A 24,315-nucleotide genomic window follows, 5' to 3' on the forward strand; every position below is an offset into this window, starting at 1 on the left:
CCCACATAGACACAGTCTTTGTGCAGTGGGGTAATAGATCTACACTAGATGTGTTTGCATTTGTCAAATAAATTGACACAAATTATAGAGACATATTTCTAATTCATCTGCTGTGCGTTATTCCTCACTGGACACACTTAAGTTCAGATATTGTGCAACAATCTTAATTGAAGTAAATAGGATCTGCACAGTTCAATTGGAGTCTAGTTGTTTGAGAAATTAACAAATTTCCTTGCAAATTTATTCTAGAAACTACAAGCAAATTCCCATTCTTCTTACTGTTCAGGTTTTAAAATATAATCAGTTTCTTTACCTCTGTTGAAGCTGACATAATTGTCTCTCAATCAGCAGCAAATGAGAAATGCATCTTTCCTACTAAAACACACTACCACACAGGTAAGTTAGAGGTCATTTATTGTTCTCTCTGGACTTGTCCAGAACAAGGCGAATGATATGCAGTAAAAAAGGCATTTGTTAGCCCAACAGTCATACTGAAGCATCAATCCACAGGCACTGGGCGCAGAGCATGTGTGTAACAGAGTGTTTGTGTAAATGATGCAAGACTAAACAGTCTTTTGTGAAACCAGCTTCTGTGTGGAGTGTGGAAATATCTGCATGAGTCCATGTGAGCTGATATATGGGCGATAGTCACTTTTCTGAAAGCACTTCCTGTAGCTGCTCCTCTGATGCAGAGGGCTCAGTATCTTCTGTAGATGCCTGGTCTTCACTTGTAGCGACTAGAGGGACTTTTTCGTAAGATGGGGCTAGTGTAGGTTCCGTGTTGTTTGCACCAGCTGACAGGGAGCCGTTGTGGTCTGGTGAAGCGTCTGCTGATACAGAAACAGACTGGATTCCCTCCTCCATAGTCATGTCCCAGTCCTGGTCTGAAGGCTGAGGTAGACTTGCCATGAGTTCCTATACAAATATACAACAGCACAGTCAGACACATCCATTCACTTATAGCTAATGTTCAAGTGGATGTAAACAAAATCACAACATTACCTTCTGTCTCTCCAGGTCATTATTTCTCACAGCGCTGAGCAGGCTCTTTGTGAAGTTTGCAAGCTCCAGGTATCTCTGTTTTTGGTTCTCTAGCTCATTCTCTAAGAACTGGACCTCTTCTTGCTGAAACAGTTATTCAAAGAGGAAGAACATTTAATACATTGACATGCTTTAATTGTGCTGCCTGCTTGGTCAGTCAGTTGTAGGTGAATGTTTGCTATTACCTTAAATTCCAGGAGGTTCTGCATTTGCTCAAGGTCAGAAGCCACTAATTCACCATCATGATCGTCATCCTCTTCATCCTCATCAATTACTTCAATCTTCTGTTGACAAACACATTTTATTCAATTCTTATAGCATGTTAAGACAGTATGGATAAAGAATGATCACATTTGTTGGTATTATGTTACTCACATTATGCTTGAGGATTTATTACCCTTTGTTTTATTTTTATGAATGACTTTAAACACTGTACACTTTGTATTGCAGTAGAAATAAAAATTAACATAAGCACAAAAGCAGTACTTCTTATAGTCATTCAAAAAATACAATTTAAACCACCTCCCAGTCCCAAATTAAAAATAGTATTTAATGTGATATAACTGTTTTTTCTTTGGAAAAACAAATCTACATGAGTTCAGATGATGGTTTTGTATTTGCCATACAAGTCTGATGGTTTGAAACTTCCCAACCTTTTTTGTCACCTCAGCTTATACAGATTAAATGATGTTTAAATATTCCTCATATGCATGGATATCTGTCCTCCAATCAGGAACATCTACCATACATTAATTTTAAAGAAGTGTCTAAAGCCACTATGAATACAGTTATACTAAATAGCCTTTGTATTTGGAAAATTGCATAAATTATTAGGCTATGAGAACACTGTTTCCCCTTTCTCCTCACGGTAGAAAAATCCAGGTATTATTTGTTGTGCAGATGACTTATTTAAACTTTGGTATGACAAAAGTATGAGAGAAATTTCTCATTTCTTTGAAAACAGGACCTTTCTGTCATTTGCTGAGCATGTTTTTATTGAAATTTCATTGGTAAATACAGATAATTTAGGCAGAAGTGGGAACAAGACCTTCATATTGAAACCCATCCATCCATAACATTGGTCTTTTATATATGGGAATGTTCATTTGTGCTCTTATAATTTAAGTTATAAACTATTTACTGTATATTCAAGGTAATACACAGGGTTTATTAGACTCCAGAGAAACTTAACAAAAATCTCTGTTGCCGATATAATATGTTTTCAAATGTTCTGGTAATGTGACCTCCTCTTAGCATTTTGAACCTCTGTTACTGAGTTGACATCTTAGTGTTTACATGTTTCTATTTCCATTCTCCTCATGATTATGTCTCCTGGGAACAAATATGTCAGACAAGTGGAATAAGTATGAATGCAGGTACATAGATCTTGCCTTACGAGCAGCAAGGAAATGCATAGCTTTAAACTGGAAGGTAACCCAGCAATACCACACTGGTGGAATGAACTTTCAAGCTACCTTGTCTTAGACAAAATTTATTATACGAATAAAAGCAGAACCTCAAACTTTTGGAATTTATGGCAATCTCATATGGTCCTTAACTTAATTTTTTACATCAGTGTTATGAATTTTGACAACAGTGGGATCTGAATGCATTTGTTATTTTGTTTTCTGTCTCTTCTGTTTTGTATTTGTCTGCTTTTTATGTAGGGGTTATGAACTGACATAAAAAAACTATCGTTGTAGTCCTAAAGAGTAAGTCAGTACTGATATTAAATAGTAATTACCATCCATGAAACAATCTTTTCCCAAAAGGCTTGGCTTAAATAAGAAGGGATTAAACTTGTGACTTTAAGAACACGGTGGCACATTGACACAGCATTGTGCCACCATATTTAACACCATGACCATGAAACCAACAAAACTAAATAAATCAAAGTTAACATTAATTGTATTATTCATACTTCTGCTTGCTCTGCTATGAAATGTCAAAATGTTTTCTGTGAAAAGTAACTATTAACAACACATTACTGGGAAGCTGAATTGTACAACTTCAAAAAAAGTCATGGGGCGCAGGTGGCCTAGTGGTTTGATTGGGCCCCATGTATGTGGTAGACCCGAGTTGCGGCCTCTTTCCTGCATGTCCTTTCCCCACTCTCTCATTCCTGTTTCTGACTCTACCTACAGTCCTCCTCTCTGAAATAAAGGCATAAAAATCTCAAAAATGTAACTTAAAAAAGTAAAATGTCAGGAGAAAATTATCAATATTCATACCTGATAAATGAAGTTCATCTTGTGTAGTGTCACTACAGACTACAATGAACTTAAATGATTGAATACAAGTGAGTGGGCATTCAATTTTAAAATATTTGAGTAAGATGGCTTTTTCTAACATGGCTGAATTTAATGAATTACCACATTGTTGGTGAGAGGAGCAGCAGTGGACAGATCTATTCCATCGTCTCCGTCTTGATGTTGTGAGTCAATGGTGCCATCTAGGAGCCAGAACATGGTATTAATGATGACATACTCAGTTTACCCAGATGCAGTTATTGGTGTTTGCACTGTATCATCAAGTTAACCTTCAGACAGACAGACAGATCCCCCATCATTCAAGTCTTCTCCAAGTTCAGGCGTTCTAAGCTGCTCCTCGTCAGGGCTGAGGGCTACTGGAGATTCATTTCCTGGGGATGAGTTGAATACAGCAGGCCCACCTTTGGGTGGTGGGATTTCAATACCCATCAAACGGTACTTCCTCCGTCTGTTACTGATCCATGTCTACCAAATGCAAAACAACAAAATAGATAAAAAATCCTGCCAGGGAAAATGCTTCAAATTTAAATTTATCTATTTCTTTAATTGGCCATATAAGGGATGAAAGTTTATGTTGCATATGAGCGAAATGAACGCAGTAAAATAAAGTCATGCTTTTATGCAAGCAAAGGGGCCAAACACAGTCTAACAAGAATTAAACTAAATTAAATTTTTGTGAATATAGAGTCACTTACCAACAAGAACAGTACATGCAACAAAATGACCTCTAGCTACATAAGGTGCTGTTTTATAGCTGAAGTGATTTAAATATATTATTTCTTTGAGTAAGCAAAGATTCATCTTCCTTGAAATCATTATTTTTGTAAGTGAGATCGGCAGTGGGTCATATGAGAGTCAGGCCTGAGAGACTATATTTAGTCTGTCAGCATTCCTACTGCGGCCCTGATATATAACTGCCTGACTTTTACACAACTTTGAGCAAGAACGATAGAAAACTTCTGTGACCTACAATGTGTACTCTTTCCTGTTTTCTTTACGTACTCTAAAGTTCAAATGAGTCAAATAGACTTGTTTTCACTAAATGTCAAAGACAAGAGGCCAGACGCTGGGGAAAAGTTTCAAAACTGTGAGGCTGAAGATGATATCTACTATCTATATCTACTTAAATGAAACCGCAGCAGAGAAGCATAAAAAGGAAGTTCATTTTTTCCAGCTTTCTCTGTGCAAAACAACTGCTGCTTTTTTAATTTAATCGCTGTGAAGTTGGTTACCTTGACTATTTCAGTGTCTACATTGAGCTGGTTGGCTGCAGCAGTGATCTTTTCCCTGCAGACTGAGCCAAGGCTGGTCATGCCTCGGTCCCAGTAGCGCTTCAGTTGAATGAGGTCCCCATCACTGAACTGGGTCCGATCCTGCAGCTGAAACACAAACCTCTGTTTTAATGATAAAAAATCAGAGTTGATCATCAGCAGTGTATCTTGAAAGGAACCCTACATAATCAGACATATTATTCTTATTAGATGGAATATTGTATCTCTTATATGTACACTGAACAAAAAAACCCTCACTAGATATCTCCATTTATAAACTTATAAACTCACCAGGAGGCCGCCTGGTTTGGTTTGCTATTGGAGTGTGATGTAAACCTCGGTTGTACTATTTCTTTGCAGACTGCCCTGCACACATTTTAAAGGCCCAGCGACGGGCCAGCAGATTTATTTTGCAACTATTCAGTTATTAGCAAACTGTTAATATAACATGTTATACACCAGCAGAAAGCTCAGATTCTCAGGATACTGAACATGATAACCATTCAGGATAAAACCACCACAGCAGCTACAATTAATGTATTTATCAGACAACAAACAAACACAAGTCCATAAAGATCCATGAACCGGTTTGTATAACTCGCTAGGCTTCATGCTTTGGTCTAGTTGAGTTTCCCAGCTTATATCTTCCAGCTACAGTCATCTACAGCAGTGGTTCTCAAATGGTCTGGCAAGGCAAGTCTAGGTGTGCGTTGGGAAGTTGTATAGCAATGCACCATTACTATAACTGTGACTGAAGATACTATAAGAACTAAAGAGGCTGTTTTGCATGGAAATAGATAATGGTGTGCTTGCACTGCTGGTTCTCTGTGGTTTCACACACAGGCTCCTCGGAAACTTTGGGCTTGATTTGATCAGCTTATCTGGTGAAGGGGTGTGGTATGAGTAAAAAAAAGCCACTGCCTTACGTAGAAATGGCTTGCCTTGAGATTTTGGCTCGATCTCGGCTGTGCCTTGGGTGAAAAAAGTTTGAAAATCACTGATCAACAGGCCTCTGTTTCATGATACAAGTTGTTTTACTCAATACCAGTAGCAACTACAGTGAATCTGACAGTTTGGAAAAAAAACTTCATAATGTTACATTTCTAGAAACATCTTGTTTGTGCTTGTACTCCAAATTGTTCAAACACAGCATTTAATTTAATTTGGGCATTCCTGGGTACGAGGTTTCGACTCATTTCACTCGGAATTCTAAGGGTTAAGCACAGAGACTTTAGAGAAATGAGGTCTCTTCTATTTTTTCCCAGGGCAGCAAGTGGCTAGAAGCCAAAATAGACACTTGTTGTAGCAAATATTTATGTCTACATTGCCAGAATAGTCTCTTTCTTAAAGGTCCTGATGTTTAATAAAGTTGTTCTCTTAACTTTTACTTTTAGTGCAGCTTTCTGTTTACAGGCCAGTATAATAAGTCACAAGAAAGATAAATGCAGAACAAGTACACTTCTGGTTCAAGTAAAAGCCCGCTTTAGCATTTCTTTGGAGAAACTCCCTTCATTTGTACAGAGTTTTTTTATTTTGAAAAGCTCCCTGCACAGTTTTACTATACACAGAATCAGGTCACTTGTTGAGAGGTTTATTTCGGTAAAACTTGTGAAGAATCACAGGTCTTCGACAGCACGGAGATGTGGCCAGCACACTCATGCCTGGTATGAAAGCTGCGATAAAACCACTGAGGGGCTCTGTAGTCAGATGACATCACATTATCTGTGTGGCCAAAACATGGCAGCCTCCTGATGAGTTTATAAGCTCAAATTTACTCAAAATAGAGCTATCTGGTGAGTTTTTTTGTTCAATATACATATAAAAGATACAGTTATCTATCCAACATGATGAACTTATCAGATTCCTTTTAATAAAACACTTAAGCCTGACCTGTTCTTTAAAAAAATCATGCATTAGTTATTTAAGTTTGGAGCATTAAGTAACAAGAAGTACTAACTGTTCTCTTTCTGGAGTTGCTGATAACCCAGGGGGCAGCGGACACACCAACTGAAGACTGCAAACAAAGACAACCAGAGTCAGGTAACCCTTAAATTCACCATGAAGATAAGCAGAACTAGAACCTCTCCTACCTGTGAGCTGGGTTCCCCTGAAAGTGAGGTCTGTGCTGTGAGGGAGTAGCTGCCCTGAAGAGTTGTGTTGCTTTGAAGCTGTGCGGGTCTGGGACCGACCACCGGGGGTGTATGTCCTCCTCTTCCCACTGACACCTCTGCCCTGGTTGGACTGGCTGATGTCTGCTCCCTGTGAATGTGTGTCCGAGCGGCCATATTTGCCAACTCCTCTTCTCTCTGCCACTCATCTTCTTCATCTCCAGTTTCCATGGCGATAGAGAAGTTATGACTGTGGTCAAGACGAATGGGCATTGGCCTCTGACACTCTTGGCCTTTCTGTGTAGATGTCTGACTTTGCTTACGTAAGTCCACCTCCCCTCTTTCTGACAAGGTGAAGACCTGCTGGATGCGGGGTGAGGGGTCAGGGGTGGAGCTAGAGTTCGGTACCGGGAGGGAAACTCTGGGTTTCTGAGGGGCAGGTGTTTGAGGTTGTGGGTTGGAGTGAGGTCTGGGTTGAAGCTGAGACTGGGACTGTGAGGAAGAAGACCAAGGGCGAGTTGGTGCTGTACCATACTGCCTTGTCCAGCTGTGAGGTACAACCCCAGCTCCTGCAACGACTCCTGCCTCCCCAAGGGATAAAGACCCCTTCCTGACTGCAGTGTAGACTAAAGGCCCTGAGGCAGATGTGAGGGAGGTGAGGTTCTGAGACAGTGAGACTAACTTGGAGGTCTGAGTTGTAGAAGTGGAGCTACTCCTGCTCTGCGGGGCCTGATTAACCAAAGAAGACGACGTATGTGCAGAAAGCTCAGAGTCTGAATGTGATGGGGGGGCTGTTGGTCTTGGTCTAGATCGGGGAATGGAATTGAGAGAGTAGATCCCCGTCAGTATGACATCATTATTGTTGTTGTTGTTGTTGCTCCCACTGCCGAGGGAAGAAGAGGAGGAAGGAGAGGAAGATGATGAAGAGAAAGAAGGGAAGGATGAGGATGGAGGGAGAAGGTGCATACGATTCTGGATGGTGCTCCTCGCTACGACCATTTCAGCTGGAAGCAGAGCCCTGGCAGCCAGGCTATGATTGGACAGAGCACCACTGGCTATTGTGTGATTGGAGAGTAGACTCCCAGCGAGTCCATGACTGGATAAGGAATGAGACATGCCCCCGTTCTGTTCGACCTTGGAGGCAAGCTTTCGTCTTTTGTTGCCCACCCATGTCTGCACAGAGAAGGACAATCAGATCAGTGGCATTGCTTACAAGAATATTTTTCAAAACACCACAGGGACGTTTGAGCAAAGTGAGGATAATAAGTTGCAATTTCTTAAAGTATGAAGAAAACACAGGGAAGAGATTAGACATGAGGTATCAATAAGAGTCCCTTATCTGCTTCTTACCCGAACCACACTGAAGTCCAGTTTGGCCTCCTGGGCACACTGCAGTATTAGCTGGAAGCAAGCCTTGCTCTGATTGGTCATCCCATTGTCATAGTAACGTTCCAGGATCCTTTGCTGTTCAGTTGTAAACACGGACCGCAGGTTCATCTAAGAGAAGACAGCAATGTTAGAATTATTTGTAAATTTCAGAGCCTTTGTGCAACTTTCTGTTTTCTACAAAAGTGAATGAGGCCAGTTTTGTAGTTCCGTTTTTACATCAGTTTTATATAACTTTTAATCATGTTATGGTTTCATCTCTTAAAATACAGTTCTTGATAAACTTACAGTCTGTAGGCCCCGCCTTTGTGGCCATGCATCCATTCTGCTACAGGAGGGGAAGGGGGTTGCTATGCAGATCACAGCAAAACCTCCATGTGTCTAGATTAGCACACCTTTGGCTGAACTCATCCTTTCATGTTGTGCCTCACACACCATCGGGTTACTTGGCTGAGGAAGAAACAAAGCAAACCAAATCATAAAAACTTTATTTGTACACAGTTTTGCAATGAAATGACAGGACTATAATGCATCATATTACATTGTTGCTACTGGATTTACGCCACATGTTAAGTCAAAACACAATAATCCTCCACGACAACCCATTTAATAACACAGGAACATCATCAGTACAGTCCCTTTCACCATTAGGGAAAGACAGCGAACTGCCGGAGACCTCATGCCCTAGAGCAGTGTTTCTCAAATGGTGTGGCATGGTACGCTGGTGTGCCTTGGCAAGTTGTACGACCATACATAGTCACTACAACTATAAAACAACTGTCACATTTTAAGGAGGCTATTTTGTAAGGCTTCCCTTGAGATTTTGGCTTGGTCTTAGGTGTTTCTTGGGCATAAAAAGGTTGAAAACCGCTGCCTTAGAGGGCCTCAAGATACAGTCATTATTGGTGTGAATGAAATATGAGGTACACATCTAAAACTAATTTCAGTGATTAAGATGTGTATTTTAAATGCTATTAAGAGGCCATGAGTGCATTTTGATTACCCAAAAAGTAGGGATGCATTGTATTGGATTTTTTCTCATATGCAATATGTCAGTATTTCCAAACCCATTATAGACTATATCGCTGTTGATATATACACGTTTTATTGTAAATAGGGATGCATGATTTTTGGATTTTTTTCCAAAATCCTTTATCTACAAAATAATTTGAGCAAATATCAATACCAGTATTTAAATGTAGTTCAGGCCAAAAACTTCAGTGCCTAAAACATACAGTTTAAAGTCTGAGGATGAATAAACTAACAATTTTCAGTCCTTAAAACAGACTTAAAAGAGTGAGGCATGATGACGAATAAAGAAAAAACGTATTTAAACTTTATTATGAGCGAACAACGCCAGTAGCCTGTAGCTTCTTCAGGTTCGCCCAGCATAATCAAATGGGCTTACACAGGTGTGCTTAATACACATGGTCACGTGACCAATAATCAACCAAATCACTCAGCATAACAACAAACATGGAATATACAATACAACAGAGTTACAAGAAAAAAGAAACAAACAGAGCATGTGCTGTAAAAATATCAAAGATGAAAATCCCTAACAAGAAATGCAAGACCTAATTGATCCTAGTTACAAATATTTATATTAGTTCATATTAACTCTCAGGATCAATAACCTCCTAGACCTGGCTTGCTGAAAGAAGTTTATTAATAAACAATTAAAATTACAATGCCTCTCACTGATTATGGTGGGGAAATTACTGAAGGTTAGGGACTTGTTTCACCTCTCCCTATGGGTCTGTATCACCTGTAGGGAATAAAAGACAATTAATAATTATCTACATTTCATAAAAAAACAGCTCAAATCTTGTGCTTCATTGAGGCCATATGGTTCAAGGGTATTCAGTTCATAGATCCAAAAAGCCTCCCTTCTTAAGATCTGGTTAATCAAATTGCCACCTCTAGGTTCTGGTATCACTCTTTCAATACCAATAAATTTCAGGGTTTGGGCAGACCCATAATTTTTCTCCTTGTAATGCCTTTCAGGTTAACAATTTCAGATTAAGGAAATAGTTGACTGTCTGTACTTGTGCAGTGCAGACTAAAACACGGCTCCATCCTGGTGAGTTAATTCAAAATTTTATCTAAACTTTCCCAAAATGTAGGTATCTGGTGAGTTTTTTGTTCAAAATACATATAAGAGATTATCCATGGTGAATTTGTCTTATCATGCAGAGTTCCTTTAAAAGCATTAGAAGACAGCAAAATTGATTTAAAAATGAAAAAAATTAGACTTAGGCTAAATGCAAAACGAAATGCAGGAAATTCTTTTTTTTTTTACAGTTTCTACAGTGAATACAGTCCCAGACATCCTTTCATAACTGATGTTTGAATGCTTATTAGAGAAGCTATTTCCTTGATGAATAAAAACCTAAAAAGGGGAGAACACAAAAAAAGGAGGGGCCCCATGCTTGTGTCCCATTGGGCCCCAAAATTGCTAAGTCCACCACTGCTTGTGGTAAAAACAGTCTTTTACTGTACTGTTTTGTGGTAAAAAAAATGAAAATCCTGCCCCAAATTTACATATTTGAATCCATGCAAGGCATATAATTACACCATTCTCATGCATACTCCTTCAAAATAAGTTGCTTCAATGGACCAAGTTAGCCTTTATTTCTCAAAGTGCAATACAAACTGGAATAGCAATAAATGTGTATGCCTGTTTTTTAAAATAGGAATCAATAATGCGTGTCAAAGCTTCCCAGCAGACGTGTATTTTCATTGTAGACTGAGGGAAAGGAAGAGAGGAGCAGCCAGTCAGGTTAAAAAAGTTACGGTGGGACAAGTAGAAACTAAAGACTCTCCAGTGAGCATGTTTTGAATCTAACTGTATGAGGTTTTGACAATCTCGCAAAAAATGTCACATACGGGAATGTAGTGCGACCAATAAGCATCCAGCAGGTTTATTTTGGAAGGCTGACTCAAGCAGACTGCGCATGGCTACAGTCAATATGAAAACATTACGGAGAGAATTAGCGAACAAATTGTTGGCACGCCAGATTAACACGCCACCAAGGCAACAGCCTGGGGATTTAGAAACACATTTCTCACACAGGAAGCACATGCAATGACTTTACGACTGCGAGCCAGACGGTAAACAAACCGGGTAAGCACCACATCATCACAATGGCCATGCACACAGCTCATGTTAGCTTACAGGCCCGAGCGGCCATAGCAGAGCTAGCCAGTCTGCTAGCGTTAGCATAGCTTTCCCCAATGGATAGCTGCAGCTAAACTTTTCCTTCAAATCTGTGATTTCCCGACCCTGGCATGGCCATTCTCGCTGACCATGCCCTCCAGCGGATATGAAGGAAAACGGTTCGGGATTCCCTGAGACAAAAAGTGAAATCACTTTTCTACTCACCAGTGTTGATGTCAAAATCAGGCGAACGTTCAAATTCAGCAGATTTCTTCACCAGTCCCCGTTGCTAGACAATGAAATCAGAACGTCCGATCATCAATTCTAATCATGATTGTGACGTGTTTGCAGACAGGAACCAATGAGAGCTCGAGATCAGCGCTGTGACATTTGGAAAGGGCTGAAAACTGAGCACCATGGTCCCGCCCACCATTGACTTTGTTCTGTGGCTGCTGGAGGAGGAGGTCACAGACATGGAAGCAGGCAAACTTTGGATGGCAGATGTTCTGTGTCCTCAGCATCTGAATCTGTCAAAGTAAGCTTTCAAGGTTATTTCACTTGACACATAAACTGTGCTTGAATGTGCAGTTTGTAGCCCACAGAAAAGGAAAGGTTTAAATTCACTATTTCACATCTGCATTCAATAAAAGGCTACTAATGATATATTTTCCACCAAATGTGATGACTTTTCTACTTTTTGCAGTTATTACAGTTGAAATTGTGTTAAAAGTGTATGATTTGAAAGGTGAAGATAAAGTCAAATTAAAAAATAAGCAAAATATTGTGGGACTTGTATTTAAAGTTTTATGTGGGAGAGATATGTGGCTGCCCAAAATGCTGAGATTTCCAAAAAGCCTGTTATATTAGGATTCCTGCAGATCCTTGAAAAGTCTTAGATAGTCTTAAATTGCAGATTTGAAATTTAAGGCAATTAAAAGCCTTAAAAAGTCTGATATTTACCAGTGAGAGGTCTTAAATTTTAGCTGACATGTCCTTATGCAAACTTTGTTTTGATTTTAATCACCTCACTCCACAAGTTGTAGCATAAAAATTCTCCATTATTCAGGGAATTCAGTGTTGGATATTCTTAATTTCACAGAGGAGGATGCCAGAACCCTCTCTGATTTTGTCAGACTGTGAATAAATAAACTCTGTACTGTTGTAAAACACTTGTCCAGTTCTCTGACATCTGGGCTACCAGGTTGCCCATTACTTTTTTTGCAACTCACCCTTATTTTAACAGGTCCTCCCTGACAAAAAAGTATTATTCTGCTATTTAGTAGTTCAACAGGTTAGATTCAGCTTAGCCCCTGCAAAATGTGTGATGATAAATAACAATGTACTGTACGGTGATAGAATAGAGGCATTAAATGAGCCAGAAATCATCAAACTTGGGCATTTAGGACCCCCCAAAATTATTTTGCCCTATATCATTTAATATTTCGAAACAGTTCATTAAATCAGAAAATTCCTGGTCCGTCGTACCAAGAAATCTCGTGTGCTTCTAATTTTTGACAGCCTCCTGTACAAAAGTGTTATTATTTGATCTCAGTTAAGGTCTTTTAAAGTCTTTAACTTGATGTTTAAGAGCGAGTAGGAACCCTGTATTTCTGTCCTGTCAGTCTATAAAGGGTTTGAAAAAGACAAAACCTTCAGCTGAGGTTAGTCTGTTGTTGGTCAGCGTCTAAGAGGAAGCATTATAATACATTTGCACATTCTGTGAATAAGTGTGGCAGATATTTTTGCTGTAAATATTGACTGACATTGTCATATCTGTTGATAATTCACTTTTTTAAATCTTTACAGTACACTTGCATCTTAGAAATAGAATATAATGACATATATTCTAGATTCATCTCACACAAAGTAAAATATTTCAATACTTTTTTTGTTAAAATGTTGATGATTAAAGCTTACAGTAGGGCTGGGCGATTATGGCGAAAATCAAAATAATGATTAATTGAACTTTTTACCTCGATTATGATTAATGAACGATTTTTCCACCCCGAACCTCTGACTCTGTTTGTTCTGTAAATATTATTTATAATTTTAAAACAAACAACTGAAAGGAAAATGCACAGATTAAAAATTTATGTTTATCTATTGAAACATTTGAAATCAAAACACACATCAGCTGAAATGAAAATGTTTTCGTAAAAAGTCAAAGTTTTCCAAGAAAAGGGGAAAAAATTGAAATAATTGACATGGCAGGTCTTCATCGGTTAGAGGCTTTAAATGTCAGTTTGGATTATTCTTCAATTAATTGCCTAGCTCTAGCTTACAGCTCACAAAAATCAAAATCCATTTTCCCAAAATATTAGAATATCAAAAAAGATCAGTCCAAAACAGGTGCATAGTGCAGAAATGTTGACCCTCTGGAAAATTGTGCTCATTTATGCACTTAGTAGTTGCTTGGAGCTCCTTTTGCACAAATTAGTACTTCAATGCAATGTTGCATGGAGCCAATCAGTCCATGGCACTGCTGGGTTGTTATGAAGCCCAGGTTGATCTGATAGCAACCTTCAGCTTGTCTGTATTATTGAGTCTGGTGCCTCATCTTCCTCTTGACATTTCCCCAGAGATCCTCTATGGGGTTTAGGTCAGCAAACTAGTTTCTGGTAGATTTTGCTTTACTGTGAGCAGCTGCCAAGTCCTGCTGGAGAAGGAAATCAGTATCTCCATAAAGCTTCTCAGCAGATGGAAGCAGGAAGGTCTCTAAAATCTCCTGGTAGACAGCTGACAGTGTTGACTCTGGACTTGATGAAGCACAGTGGACCAACAGCAGCAGACGACATGGCACCCCAAGCCATCACTGACAGTGGAAACTGAAAACACTCGACTTCAAGCACCTTGGAATCTGTGCTTCTCTGATCTTTCTCCACACTCTGGAAACTTAATTTCCAAATGAAATTCAAACTTCTGTTTCATCTGAAAACATCTGTGTTTCAGGAGTGGCTTGTTACTAGGAACACATCACTTGTAGCCTGTTTCCTCAACCCGTCTGAGTGGTGCCTCTTGATCCAGCCTCAGTCCACTCCATGTGAAGTTCCCCTAAGTTCTTGAATCTGCTTTGTTAGACAATCTGCTGAAGGCTGAGCTCATCCCTGTGGCTGTCTTACCACACTTTTCCTTTCCAGTCAACTTTCTATGAATAAGCTTCGATGCAGCCTCTGAAAACAGCCTGCCCTGTCAGCCGTGACCTTTTGTGGCTTACCTTCCTTGTGGAGGGTGTCAGTGATTGTCCTCTGGACAACAGTCAGGTTAGCAGTCTTCCCCATGATTGCAGTTGTGTGTACTGATCCAGAGTGAGGGAATGAAGGCTCAGGAAACCTTTGCAGATTGGACTTTTCCACAATATTCTAATATTTTGAGATAGTGGATTTTAGACTTTTGTGAGCTATAAGCTGTAATCATCAAGAGTAAACAAATAACAATTTGGAATATTTCACTTTGAATGAGAAGAATCTAGAATTAATAAAAGTTTATCTTTTTGAAGCAAATCACGGAAAAATGAACTTATATATTTTATTCTATTTTTTTTAGATGCACCTGTATGTGCTAATACTGATTTTATGCTTAGAATACGATGTAAAATTTGGTGATCTTTTTTCATGGAGGCCTCTCATATTATTGAGATGATCGGTGCCACAGCTGGACTACTGTTTACAGTACCTAATCCCGGTCTAATATTGGTTAAAAATTTTGCTGCAGCTTTGCAAACATGAAATTGTACTATGATAGGTTTCCACACTCATGTATCCTGCTATTCAATGTTTCACATTTATGTTGTGGTCATCCTATTTATTTATTTACTCAAACAGTTGTCCTTTCATTTTCCTACAGGGTGAATGAAATATTTTCGTGTTTTATGGATGCAGACAGAAAGACAATGCATAAAAGCACATTTGAAGAATTTGGCAACAGAAATGCATACCATTAGTGAAATGGGGCAGTGAATGTTCTCTCCTTTTACCAGGGTGAAACACACACTGCTCCATAAACACCTCCTCACCAGTAATATAAATACAACCACTAACAGCTATAAATTTTCATTTTAAGACTTCTGGAATTGTTATTGGTACACTGCAGTGTGGTGTAGTGCAGGGTATGAGTGGGCATTCAGTCTCTGTAGAATATTAAAATGTTATCCCCAATTCTGCACAGGAATGTTAATTTAGTAAGTTATAATAAATCATCACATAGTTGTCTCAGCCTACAGTCTTTGAGCCAGCGGTGATGGTAAACTTTAAGCCTCTTTGGCTCTTAGTTTTATGAAGATCCTTCCCTACCTGAAGCAGCAGATGTTAAGTGACTAAGTGGGTGCACTTTAAAAATGAACTTAATATGTGAGTTGTTCTTACAGTTGCTGTATTTGAATTTACAGGTACGTCTCAAAAAATTAGAATATCATGAAAAAGTTAAATTTTTTTTGTCACTCATTTCAGGAAGTTAAACCCATATATTATATAGACTCATTGCACATAAAGTGAAACATTTCAAGAATTTATTTCTTGAAATGTTGATGATTATGGCTCACAGATAATGAAAACCCAAAATTCAGTGTCTCAGGAAATTAAAATATTACATAGATCAATAAAAAAGGGTATTTTAAACAGAAAAGTATGTTCATTTCTATGCACTCCATTCTTGGTTGGGCCTCCTTTTGCATGAATTACTGCATCAATGCGGCGTGGCATGGAGGCGATAGGCTTGTGGCACTGCTCAGGTGTAATAGAAGCCCAAGTTGCTTTGATAGCTGCCTTCAGGTCATCTGCATTGTTGGGTCTGGTGTCTCTCATCTTCCTCTTGACAACACCCCATAGATTCTCTATGGGGTTCAGGTCAGGCCAGTTTGCTGGCCAATCAAGCACAGTAACACCATGGTCACTGAACCAGCTTTTGGTACCTTTGGCAGTGTGGGCAGGTGTCAAGTCCTGCTGGAAAATGAAATCAGTATCTCTGTAAAGCTTGTCAGCAGAAGGAAGCATAAAGTGCTCTAAAATTTCCTGGTAGATGGCTGTGTTGACTGTGGACCTCTGAAAACACAGTGGACCAACACCAGCAGATGCCATGGCAGCCCAAATCATCACTTTCTATGGAAACTTCACACTGGACTTCAAGCAATGTGGATTCTGTGCCTCTCCACTCTTCCTCCAGACTCTGGGACCTTGATTTCCAAATGGCATGCAAAACTTACTTTCATCTGAAAAGAGGACTCTGGACCACTGAGCAACAGTCCAGTTCTTTTTCTCCACAGCCCAGGTAAGAAGCTTCTGACGTTGTCTCTGGTTCAGGAGTGGCTTGACACGAGAAATGCCATATTTGTAGCCCATGTCTAGGATTTGTCTGTGCGTAGTGGCTCTTGATGCGCTGACTCCAGCCTCAGCCCACTCCTTGTGAAGCTCCCCCAAATTCTTGAATGGATTTTGCTTGACAATCCTCTCAAGGCCGCGGTTATCCCTTATGCTGGTGCGCCTTTTCCTACCACACTTTTTCCTTCCACTCAACTTTCTCTGAATATGCTTGGATACAGCACTCTGTGCACAACCAGCTTCTTTAGCAATGACCTTTAGTGGCTTACCCTCCTTGTTGAGGGTGTCAAGGACTGTCTTCTGGACATCTGTCAAGTCTGCAGTCCTCATGATTGTGTAGCCTATTGACTGAGACTGAGGGACCATTTAAAGACTCAGGAAAGCTTTGCGGGTGCTTTGAATTAATTAGCTGATAAGGGTGGGACACCATGACTTTCCAATATTTAACTTTTTCACAGTATTCTAATTTTCTGAGACACTGAATTTTGTGTTTTCATTATCTGTAAGCCATCATCATCAAAATTTCAAGAAATAAAGGCTTGAAATATTTAACTCTGTATGTAATGAGTCTATTTAATATATGGGCTTCACTTTCTGAAATGAGTGACAAATTATATTGAACTTTTTCATAATATTCAAATTTTTTTTAGATGTACCTGTACACACTGTCAAATGCCGTATTTTTGTGTGGTAAGGCCAATATAAATAATCTCTGAATTTTTTTCCATGTTTAATGTGACCTTTAACATATACAATCAAGTTGAAGAACAACCAAAATCCCTTAGGAGGAATTATTTAAAAAACAAATAATAAAAAAAAACTGATTGCATGCTTATGCACACCCCTAGACTAATACTTGATTTAAGCATTCATTCATTGTTTGTAGGAGTCTATGAGTGTAATCTATCTTAGCTTGTTAAAATGTTTCCACTCTTCCATACAAAAATGCTCCAAATCTACCCGACTGCAACACAGTCCTGTTCAGATCACCTCACAGATTTTCAGCAGGATTCAGGTCTGGGCTCTGGCTGGTTCATTCCAAAATGTCCATCTTCTTCTGCAAAGCCAATCTTTTGTAGCTTTAGATATATGCTTTGGGTCATTGTCCATGTAGAAAGGTGAAATTCCTCTTCATCTTCAGCTTCCTGGAAGATGCCTGAGGTTTTGTGCCAAGATTGATGGGTATTTGGAACTGAATTTCTTCAACCTTAACTAAAACCCAAGTTCCTGCTGAACAAAACCAGCGCAAAAATCATGATGCAGTTATGTTATAGGTTACATTAACGGTGGAAAAGTTGTGAGAGGATTTATCTTGGCCTCATTTTTTTGGCATCACAAAAACGTATATCAACAAGGATGTGTAGTTTTTTTAGAGTCTGTTTTAAATCAGACGGTGCTTATCCATTGGTGAATGTGCTATTTAAAAAATATGGAGAATAAATGTAGATTATACCAATCTTTTGCAGGCACCACTACACCACCGAATGCACTGGATCCTTGTTTTTGTAGAGGTTCACATGGTTTTAATGCACTTGAGTAAGCAAAACAAACTTGCTTATTCTGTTTTGTGTATAAGAAATAAAGTCAGTTCACCTTCAATAATTGTGTTGTGTTTTCTGTTCCTACTGTGTGTATGTTTGTTTGCATATATGCTGATTTTTTATAGTTCACATAAATTCCTTCTCTTGCAGGGTTTAGTGCTGTGTACTAGAAGAACAGACCAGGAGCCACCACTGAGCATGCACCTCTTTAGAGATGAGGTATTACTCTTGGATAGATAGAGCAGATAATGATTGAGGTACATGATGATGAATGTTGTAACTGTACAGATGTCAAAACCATTTTTAAAAAGTTATTCTATGTTTTTCTATCTGTTTCTCCACCTAGCCTTTCAAAAAGTATCAAGTATAGTGCTGTGATTTTGTAAATCAACAATAGTCCATATAATCAGGGTTTTTGGACAAAAAATAAAGCATCTTAGATGTCAAAGTGAAAACAGTCCTACAAGGTAATGACAAGTCAACAAAAATATGTAATTTAAAATAAGTGGCTCCATTTATATTCACCCCCTTCAAGTCAGTATTTAGTAGATGCACCTCTGGCTGCAGTCACAGCTCTAAGTCTGTGTGGATAGGTCTCAATCAGGCTGCACATCTGACACTGCAATTTTACTCCATTCTTCTTTGCAAAACTGCTCAAGCTCTGTCAGGTTGCAGGTGGATTGAGTGTGAACAGCCCTTTTCAAGTCCAGCCAGAAATTCTCTATGGGATTAAGGCTTGGGCTTTGACTCGTCCACTCCAGAACATTCACCTTGTTGTCTTTAAACCATTTCTGTGCAGCTTTCACTGTATGCTTCGGGTCATTGTCTTTGCTGGACAGTGAATCTTCTCCCAAGCCACAGTTCTCTTGCAGACTGAGTAAGATTGTCCTCCAGGATTTTCATATATTCTGCCACAGTCATTTTACCCTCTTCCTTTACAATCCTTTCAAGGTCGGCTGCTGAGAAGCATCCCCACAGCATGACGCTGCCACCACTGTGCTTCACAGTGGGGATGGTGTGTTTGTAGTGATGTGCAGTGTTTGGTTTCTTGTCTGATGTCCAAAAAGCTCCATTCTGGACTCCATCCATTTTCTATACCACTTAACCCATTAGGGGTTGCAGGTGTGCTGGAGCATATCCCAGCTGTCACTGGGCGAGATGTGGGGCACACCCTGGACTGGTTGCCAGTCAATCGCAGGCTGTGGCTGACACATAGAGACAGACAACGCTCACATTTACACCTACAGCCAATTTAGAGTTACCAATTAACCTAACAAGCATGTCTTTGGTGGTGGTACCCGGAGAGAACCCACATGTGCACAGGGAGAACATGCAAACTCCGCACAGCAAGGCCCTTACCGGGAGGCGAACCAGGGACCTCCTTGCTGTGAGGCAACAGCGCTAACCCCTGCGCCGCTGTGCCGGCGCATTCTGGATTCATTGGACCAAAGAACCTTCTTCCACTTGACCATGGAGACTCCCACATGCCTTCTGGCAAACTCTTGTCCAGTTTTAAGGAGTTTTTTCAACAGTGGCTTTCTCTTTGCAACTTTCTCATGAACTTTTGACTGGTGAAGAACCTGAGCAACAAATGTATGCAGAGTCTTCTTGTATCCATCCCTTGACTTATACTTTTCAATAACCTTTTCTCTGAGTTGCTTGAGTGTTCTTTTGTCTTCATTAAGTAATGGTAGCCAGGAATACTGATTAACCACTGACTAGGCCTTCCGGACATAGATGTCTTTAGACTACAATCACTGGAGGCATTCATTGGAGTCAGGTGACAACCATTTCTCTAATTGTGAGACTATTTGCACCAATTGACTAGACCTCTGTTGAATTAGTTCAGTTGCTTTAAAGGGGGTGAAAATATTTATGCAATGACTTCTTTTACCTTCCATATTTGTATTTAATTGGCATTATTTTATAGAAATCTGTTTTCATTTTCGCATCAAAGAGGGAGTTTCTTGTCCAGAATAAATTGGCCATCATTGATTTAAAGAAAAATCAGTGAGAGGGTAAAACACTCAAGGTGGTGAATACTGTCTATAGGCAGCCTGATTTGTATGATGGTGTCAGTGTGTGGAGAGGGCGCTGCTGTAATCCATGACGTCACCTGTGTTCAAGGTGCGCAGCAGGGGGCGCAGTTCCTCCCAGCTGAAGTCATGCATCGAGCAGCAGGAACCTGACAACTGATGCTGATTTCCTTATCCACAGATTGTAAACTTGAAAAACAGCTGACATCCGCACACACAGGCAGCAGCAATAATCATACAGTCCACAGCAACGTGAAAAATAAAGGCACCCCACAGAGCAAATGGATTCTGGTGTTAGCATGAGGGCTTCTCAAGTTGCCTTTCTGCATGTATGTATCTATGTGTGAGATGGGGGAGGCGTGGGGATAGGGGGTGAGAGCCTTCCTCCATGGTATGCGTTGCACCATTCCCTGGTCTGTATTATGAGTGGTGGCCCTTGTGATGCTGCAGCGAGGCGGGCGGGAGGAGGAGAGGGGAGGGGTCGCTCCATCCCCTCGCGCTCACCGAAACCACTTCTCACAGCGCGCGGGCTGCTGGCGGGAAGGCACGAGAAACAGAGAGAGAGAGAGAGAGAGAGAGAGGGAGCGAGTGAGGGAGGGAGGGAAGGAGAGAGAGCGTGTGTGTGCGTGTCTCTGTGTGTGCGCGTGGATTGCACCACCGCATCCCGTTCACCGTTTCTGCAGGCGGCCATGCTCAGATGGAGAGAATAAAACTGACAAGGCTTTCTTTTTCCTCAGATTTAGCCACAGCTGTGTCATTCCAGATGTGACTGACAAGTCGTTTTATGTCGCCCGCATTGAGTCCTGTGCTGTTCACCTCGGAGAGACTGTGACACCATGGCTTTGGTTATGGAACCTATAAGTAAATGGACACCAAAGCAAGTGCTGGACTGGATGAAAGGTAAATCTGGATTCTTTCATTGCATCAGGCTGGTAATGCTCGTGAGTGGGGATGATGATGGTGATGGTGATGATGATGGTGAGCAGCGGAGGGCCACACTGTGCATGTGTGATCCTAAGCTGCAGACTGACGTGTGATTTAGCCGCTGTATCTGCCCACTGTAAGGCTAATTAAAGTCATTAAAGTAGTGTGAATGCGTTGGAGCAGGTGCAGTGAATGGACGTCCCCGTGAAGCAGGGAGTGGAGGCTCAGCATTCTGACATCTCTCTTGCATGAGAGCCAAGCCTAAAGGCTGCTGCTGCTGCTGCTCCATCAGCAGCAGAGCTCTTATCAATGAATGTGGAAGATCTGCTCTTTCACTCACTGGCACATGCTCCAAACCTATATCAACACTAGCTGTTTGTGTGTGCGTGTGTCCACGTGCATGTGCGCGCGCACACATGATAAATGTAGTTAGCTGCATGCACCCACACCCCCCCACCCCCATCCCCAATGCCAGGCGTACAGTCAGATTCAGCACCCTGGACAGCGCAATGCCGCCTGCCATATAAGGCAAACGCACCGATCACGCTCGCCTCTTTCTCTTTTTTTTTATGTTGCTCGCTTTGCTGGCGAGGTAGGTCCTTTCCAACAGACAGTCTGAATGAGTAATCACTAATCATGTGTGTGGTAGGAGCTGTTCTCACTCACTCTGGTCAGCTTCAGAGCTGTGAGACAAACTGTGGTAGGCCGATTGAAAGACAATGAAAATGTGGAGGGAGGGTGCCCGCAATCCCTTACTTAAGAGCATGACTTAATCACTACTGTGTGATGACTCAAACCCACAATGCAATGCTCCTATATAGACACTGGTAGTTGTGTGTCTGCACACCATCACACAGAAAATGAGCAATCCGTTGAATTCCTAAAACCCTACAGCTTTATAAGTGTGCACCAAGGCTGCTAGAGTTCCCTTTATGATCACAGGGAGCTAATGTGTGCCATTAAAAGTCAAGGTGGTTGATGGACCCTAAGGGAGCATCGTGAGGGAGTATTTGGGATGCGTTGCGTTGAGTGATTACGATGATGTTCCTGGTTTTATAATTGCTCTCCTCAGCTACAGTAAGCAGCTGATGGAGTCACGCTTTCACCCTCTGATTTGTGGAGAGTTCACTTGGAAAGCTTTGCTCCTGCTCCGTTCATTCAGAGAGGCTGGCTCAAATTTTAATTGGAGATTAGATTAATAACAGGCCAAACTGAGGTGCAGTTTTACAACATGGGAAAAAACCTCAGCACATCTTAGTTCTGCATTGGATTCTTTAGTATAACTGACTGATGTGGAGTGAAAGGAAGGGATGCTCTCATAAACTGAAATAGAACCCTGCATGTAGCAGTTTCATATTCCCAGAGTAAAGCAATGATTTCATTTTATTTGGCACACTGAATCATCCTTGTATGTTTGCCACAGGTAAAGACAAAGAGCGATGCACACACATTTGCACCAACTCTTGAAGAAAATTGTTGCTGCTTCACACTTGGCCTCCTCATGTGTTCTTTGAAAAGAGCCCCCTGGCCTCTTCCACATGAAAAGCTTCGAGACTCATTTTCATAGACCTTAACCAACATCTCAGTGTTCTTCCCGGTTTCTGTGAAGCCCTATCCTTCTTCCTTTGGGGCTTCAAACATAGACCCTCAGCGGCAGGCTTATGCTCAGATCTTATATTCTTATGAATAAAGTGAAAGGCAAAAGGCTAGAATTAATCTCTTCGCTTACAGGGGTTTCACTTTGGCCTATTTTTCTGGAAGCTCTTCATCTCTCTCATGCTGATCTGAGTTTTGTGCCACTGTAGGGAGCAGTGACACTGAGACCTTCGTAAGAAGTGCTGTAATGATTTTTCTCCTTAACCATGCAAGAAAAAAGGACGCTAAAAGTACATAGATATGAGACAAAAAGGTGCTGGTAGTAAATCTTTCAGTACAAATGTCATTAATAGTATTTCTCTGTGGAGGCTGCAGGCAGTAATTGGTAATCATAGCACTAAATACTCTATTCTTTCATGACACCGTGCCATTTTGGCCGTGCACAATGGCAGATGGTAGCACTGTTGCAACAGTGGAGTCATGTGTATTTTTATTATTTTTAATACGGGGAATTAATCCTTTCAGCAAGAAAGCATCTCTAGAGATATGATGGGAATGAGGAAGAAAGAGATTCAATAAAGGGTTTCCAGCCAGATCTGAAGCAGAGACACAGTAGTGTGTTTGTTTGCAGCCTAACCTTGAAGGAATGAGGGCAAACAAATTATATATGTCCAAAAATAATAAAAAAAATTCTATCAGTATTATATACAGAACTAGTTTTCAACTGTTATCACCTTACTGGAGAGGGAACCTGTATTGATTAATATATATACAAAACTTAAAAGTATTCATACCAACTTAAATATATACTCACATATAAAAATCTACATTTTTAAAAATATGTGGCATTTCTATTTCATTCTTGACAAGATTATAACTATCCAACCCGCTCTGGATCGCACATGATCCCAGGCTGTAGCACAAGTGTTGTTTACAGTATCTCAAGAACCATAAGACGGATCTCCATGGAGTAAACTGTGAGCGGAAGCTTACCTTTTTGCCGATCTTGGCATTTATATCCCTTCCAGAACATTTTTAATCCAGGCTCAAAGTATGGTGTTTATTCAGAGCTTTGATACAAAAACCCGCATCACTAAATCAATGATAATAAGACTATTTATGATGCATTTCATGAAGAAAAACTTAGCAGTCTTGCTACCAGTCTTTCATTTTTGCACAAGAAGTGAAACAAAACAACTTCCTGTAAGCTTTCTGGCTAGTCATGAGGCCTTTTAACTCTTCTTCTGTTGTTTTCTTGGTGGTAGCGGCCAATCAGGGCCAGCCAAAGATCAACAAGAGACAAGATAGTTATCTGACAGTTCGGAAAGGTAGAGAAACAATAGACCGAATTAGTTAAAATGGGACGTTTGCGCTCTAAAGTGGGATTCATTTTACAAACTGGATTAGCACATGTGCGCAAAATGTGAGTTGGTTTTATCGAGGTGAATGATAGTGATACTGTTGTGTGTTTGTTAGCAATCTCTTTTTTTTCTCCTGATTTGAAAAGGCTTGGCCATTGTTGATCTTGGTGTGATTTGTATAAAGCTCTATGAGAATTTCATCTTTTACTTTGTATTTCTGGTCATACAACTTTTGATGCATTTATCTGACATCCCTGCAACATATTCTGTTGGTTCAGGTTGTGGTGAAAAAATAGATGTCTATAACGT

The 24,315-nt window shown here is 40.3% G+C and overlaps 2 protein-coding genes and 1 long non-coding RNA gene across 8 annotated transcripts in view; 2 read left to right on the forward strand and 1 right to left on the reverse strand.

Annotated features, from left to right (window-relative positions):
* Positions 1-397: 397 nt before the first annotated feature.
* hdx (highly divergent homeobox) lies at positions 398-11,599 on the reverse strand. 4 transcript variants are annotated; one of them, XM_041796980.1, is made up of 11 exons: positions 11,462-11,599; positions 8,365-8,526; positions 8,041-8,187; positions 6,673-7,863; positions 6,540-6,596; positions 4,544-4,705; positions 3,581-3,776; positions 3,414-3,493; positions 1,227-1,322; positions 1,003-1,125; positions 398-915 (listed from the first exon to the last, which is right to left on the reverse strand). In XM_041796980.1, the coding sequence occupies exons 2-11, from the start codon at positions 8,398-8,400 to the stop codon at positions 649-651; spliced, it is 2,355 nt and encodes a 784-aa protein (XP_041652914.1). In that variant the 5' UTR covers positions 8,401-8,526; positions 11,462-11,599; the 3' UTR covers positions 398-648. The 4 variants fall into 4 exon arrangements, with proteins under 4 accessions (XP_041652914.1, XP_041652915.1, XP_041652912.1 ...); XM_041796981.1 differs by having other exon boundaries at positions 1,227-1,325; positions 4,544-4,690; positions 11,462-11,598; XM_041796978.1 differs by having other exon boundaries at positions 1,227-1,325; positions 11,462-11,598.
* On the forward strand, positions 10,863-18,080 carry LOC121515977. Its single transcript, XR_005992433.1, has 3 exons — positions 10,863-11,203; positions 11,588-11,771; positions 18,015-18,080. It is a non-coding gene; the product is annotated as an uncharacterized LOC121515977 (long non-coding RNA).
* A 2,696-nt stretch (positions 18,081-20,776) lies between these two features.
* Positions 20,777-24,315, forward strand: part of si:ch211-26b3.4 (connector enhancer of kinase suppressor of ras 2) — a 112,497-nt gene continuing 108,958 nt past the window's right edge. For all 3 annotated transcript variants that reach the window (XM_041796866.1, XM_041796867.1, XM_041796868.1), the window contains exon 1: positions 20,777-21,025. In XM_041796866.1, coding sequence (XP_041652800.1) covers positions 20,962-21,025 — 64 coding nt within the window. In that variant the 5' untranslated portion in view covers positions 20,777-20,961. The remainder of the gene's footprint in view (positions 21,026-24,315) is intronic.

This window comes from Cheilinus undulatus, linkage group 10, assembly GCF_018320785.1.
Source record: "Cheilinus undulatus linkage group 10, ASM1832078v1, whole genome shotgun sequence".
Taxonomy (NCBI): domain Eukaryota; kingdom Metazoa; phylum Chordata; class Actinopteri; order Labriformes; family Labridae; genus Cheilinus; species Cheilinus undulatus.

Excerpts from the sequence above, each read along its gene's own strand:
- hdx (XM_041796978.1), bottom strand. The coding sequence starts at position 8,400 with ATGGATGCATGGCCACAAAGGCGGGGCCTACAGACT. Across the intron at positions 8,188-8,364 it reads AAAGGCGGGGCCTACAGACT|ATGAACCTGCGGTCCGTGTT; the intron begins GTAAGTTTATCA and ends GTCTTCTCTTAG. Across the intron at positions 3,777-4,543 it reads TAGACACTGAAATAGTCAAG|ACATGGATCAGTAACAGACG; the intron begins GTAACCAACTTC and ends TGCATTTGGTAG.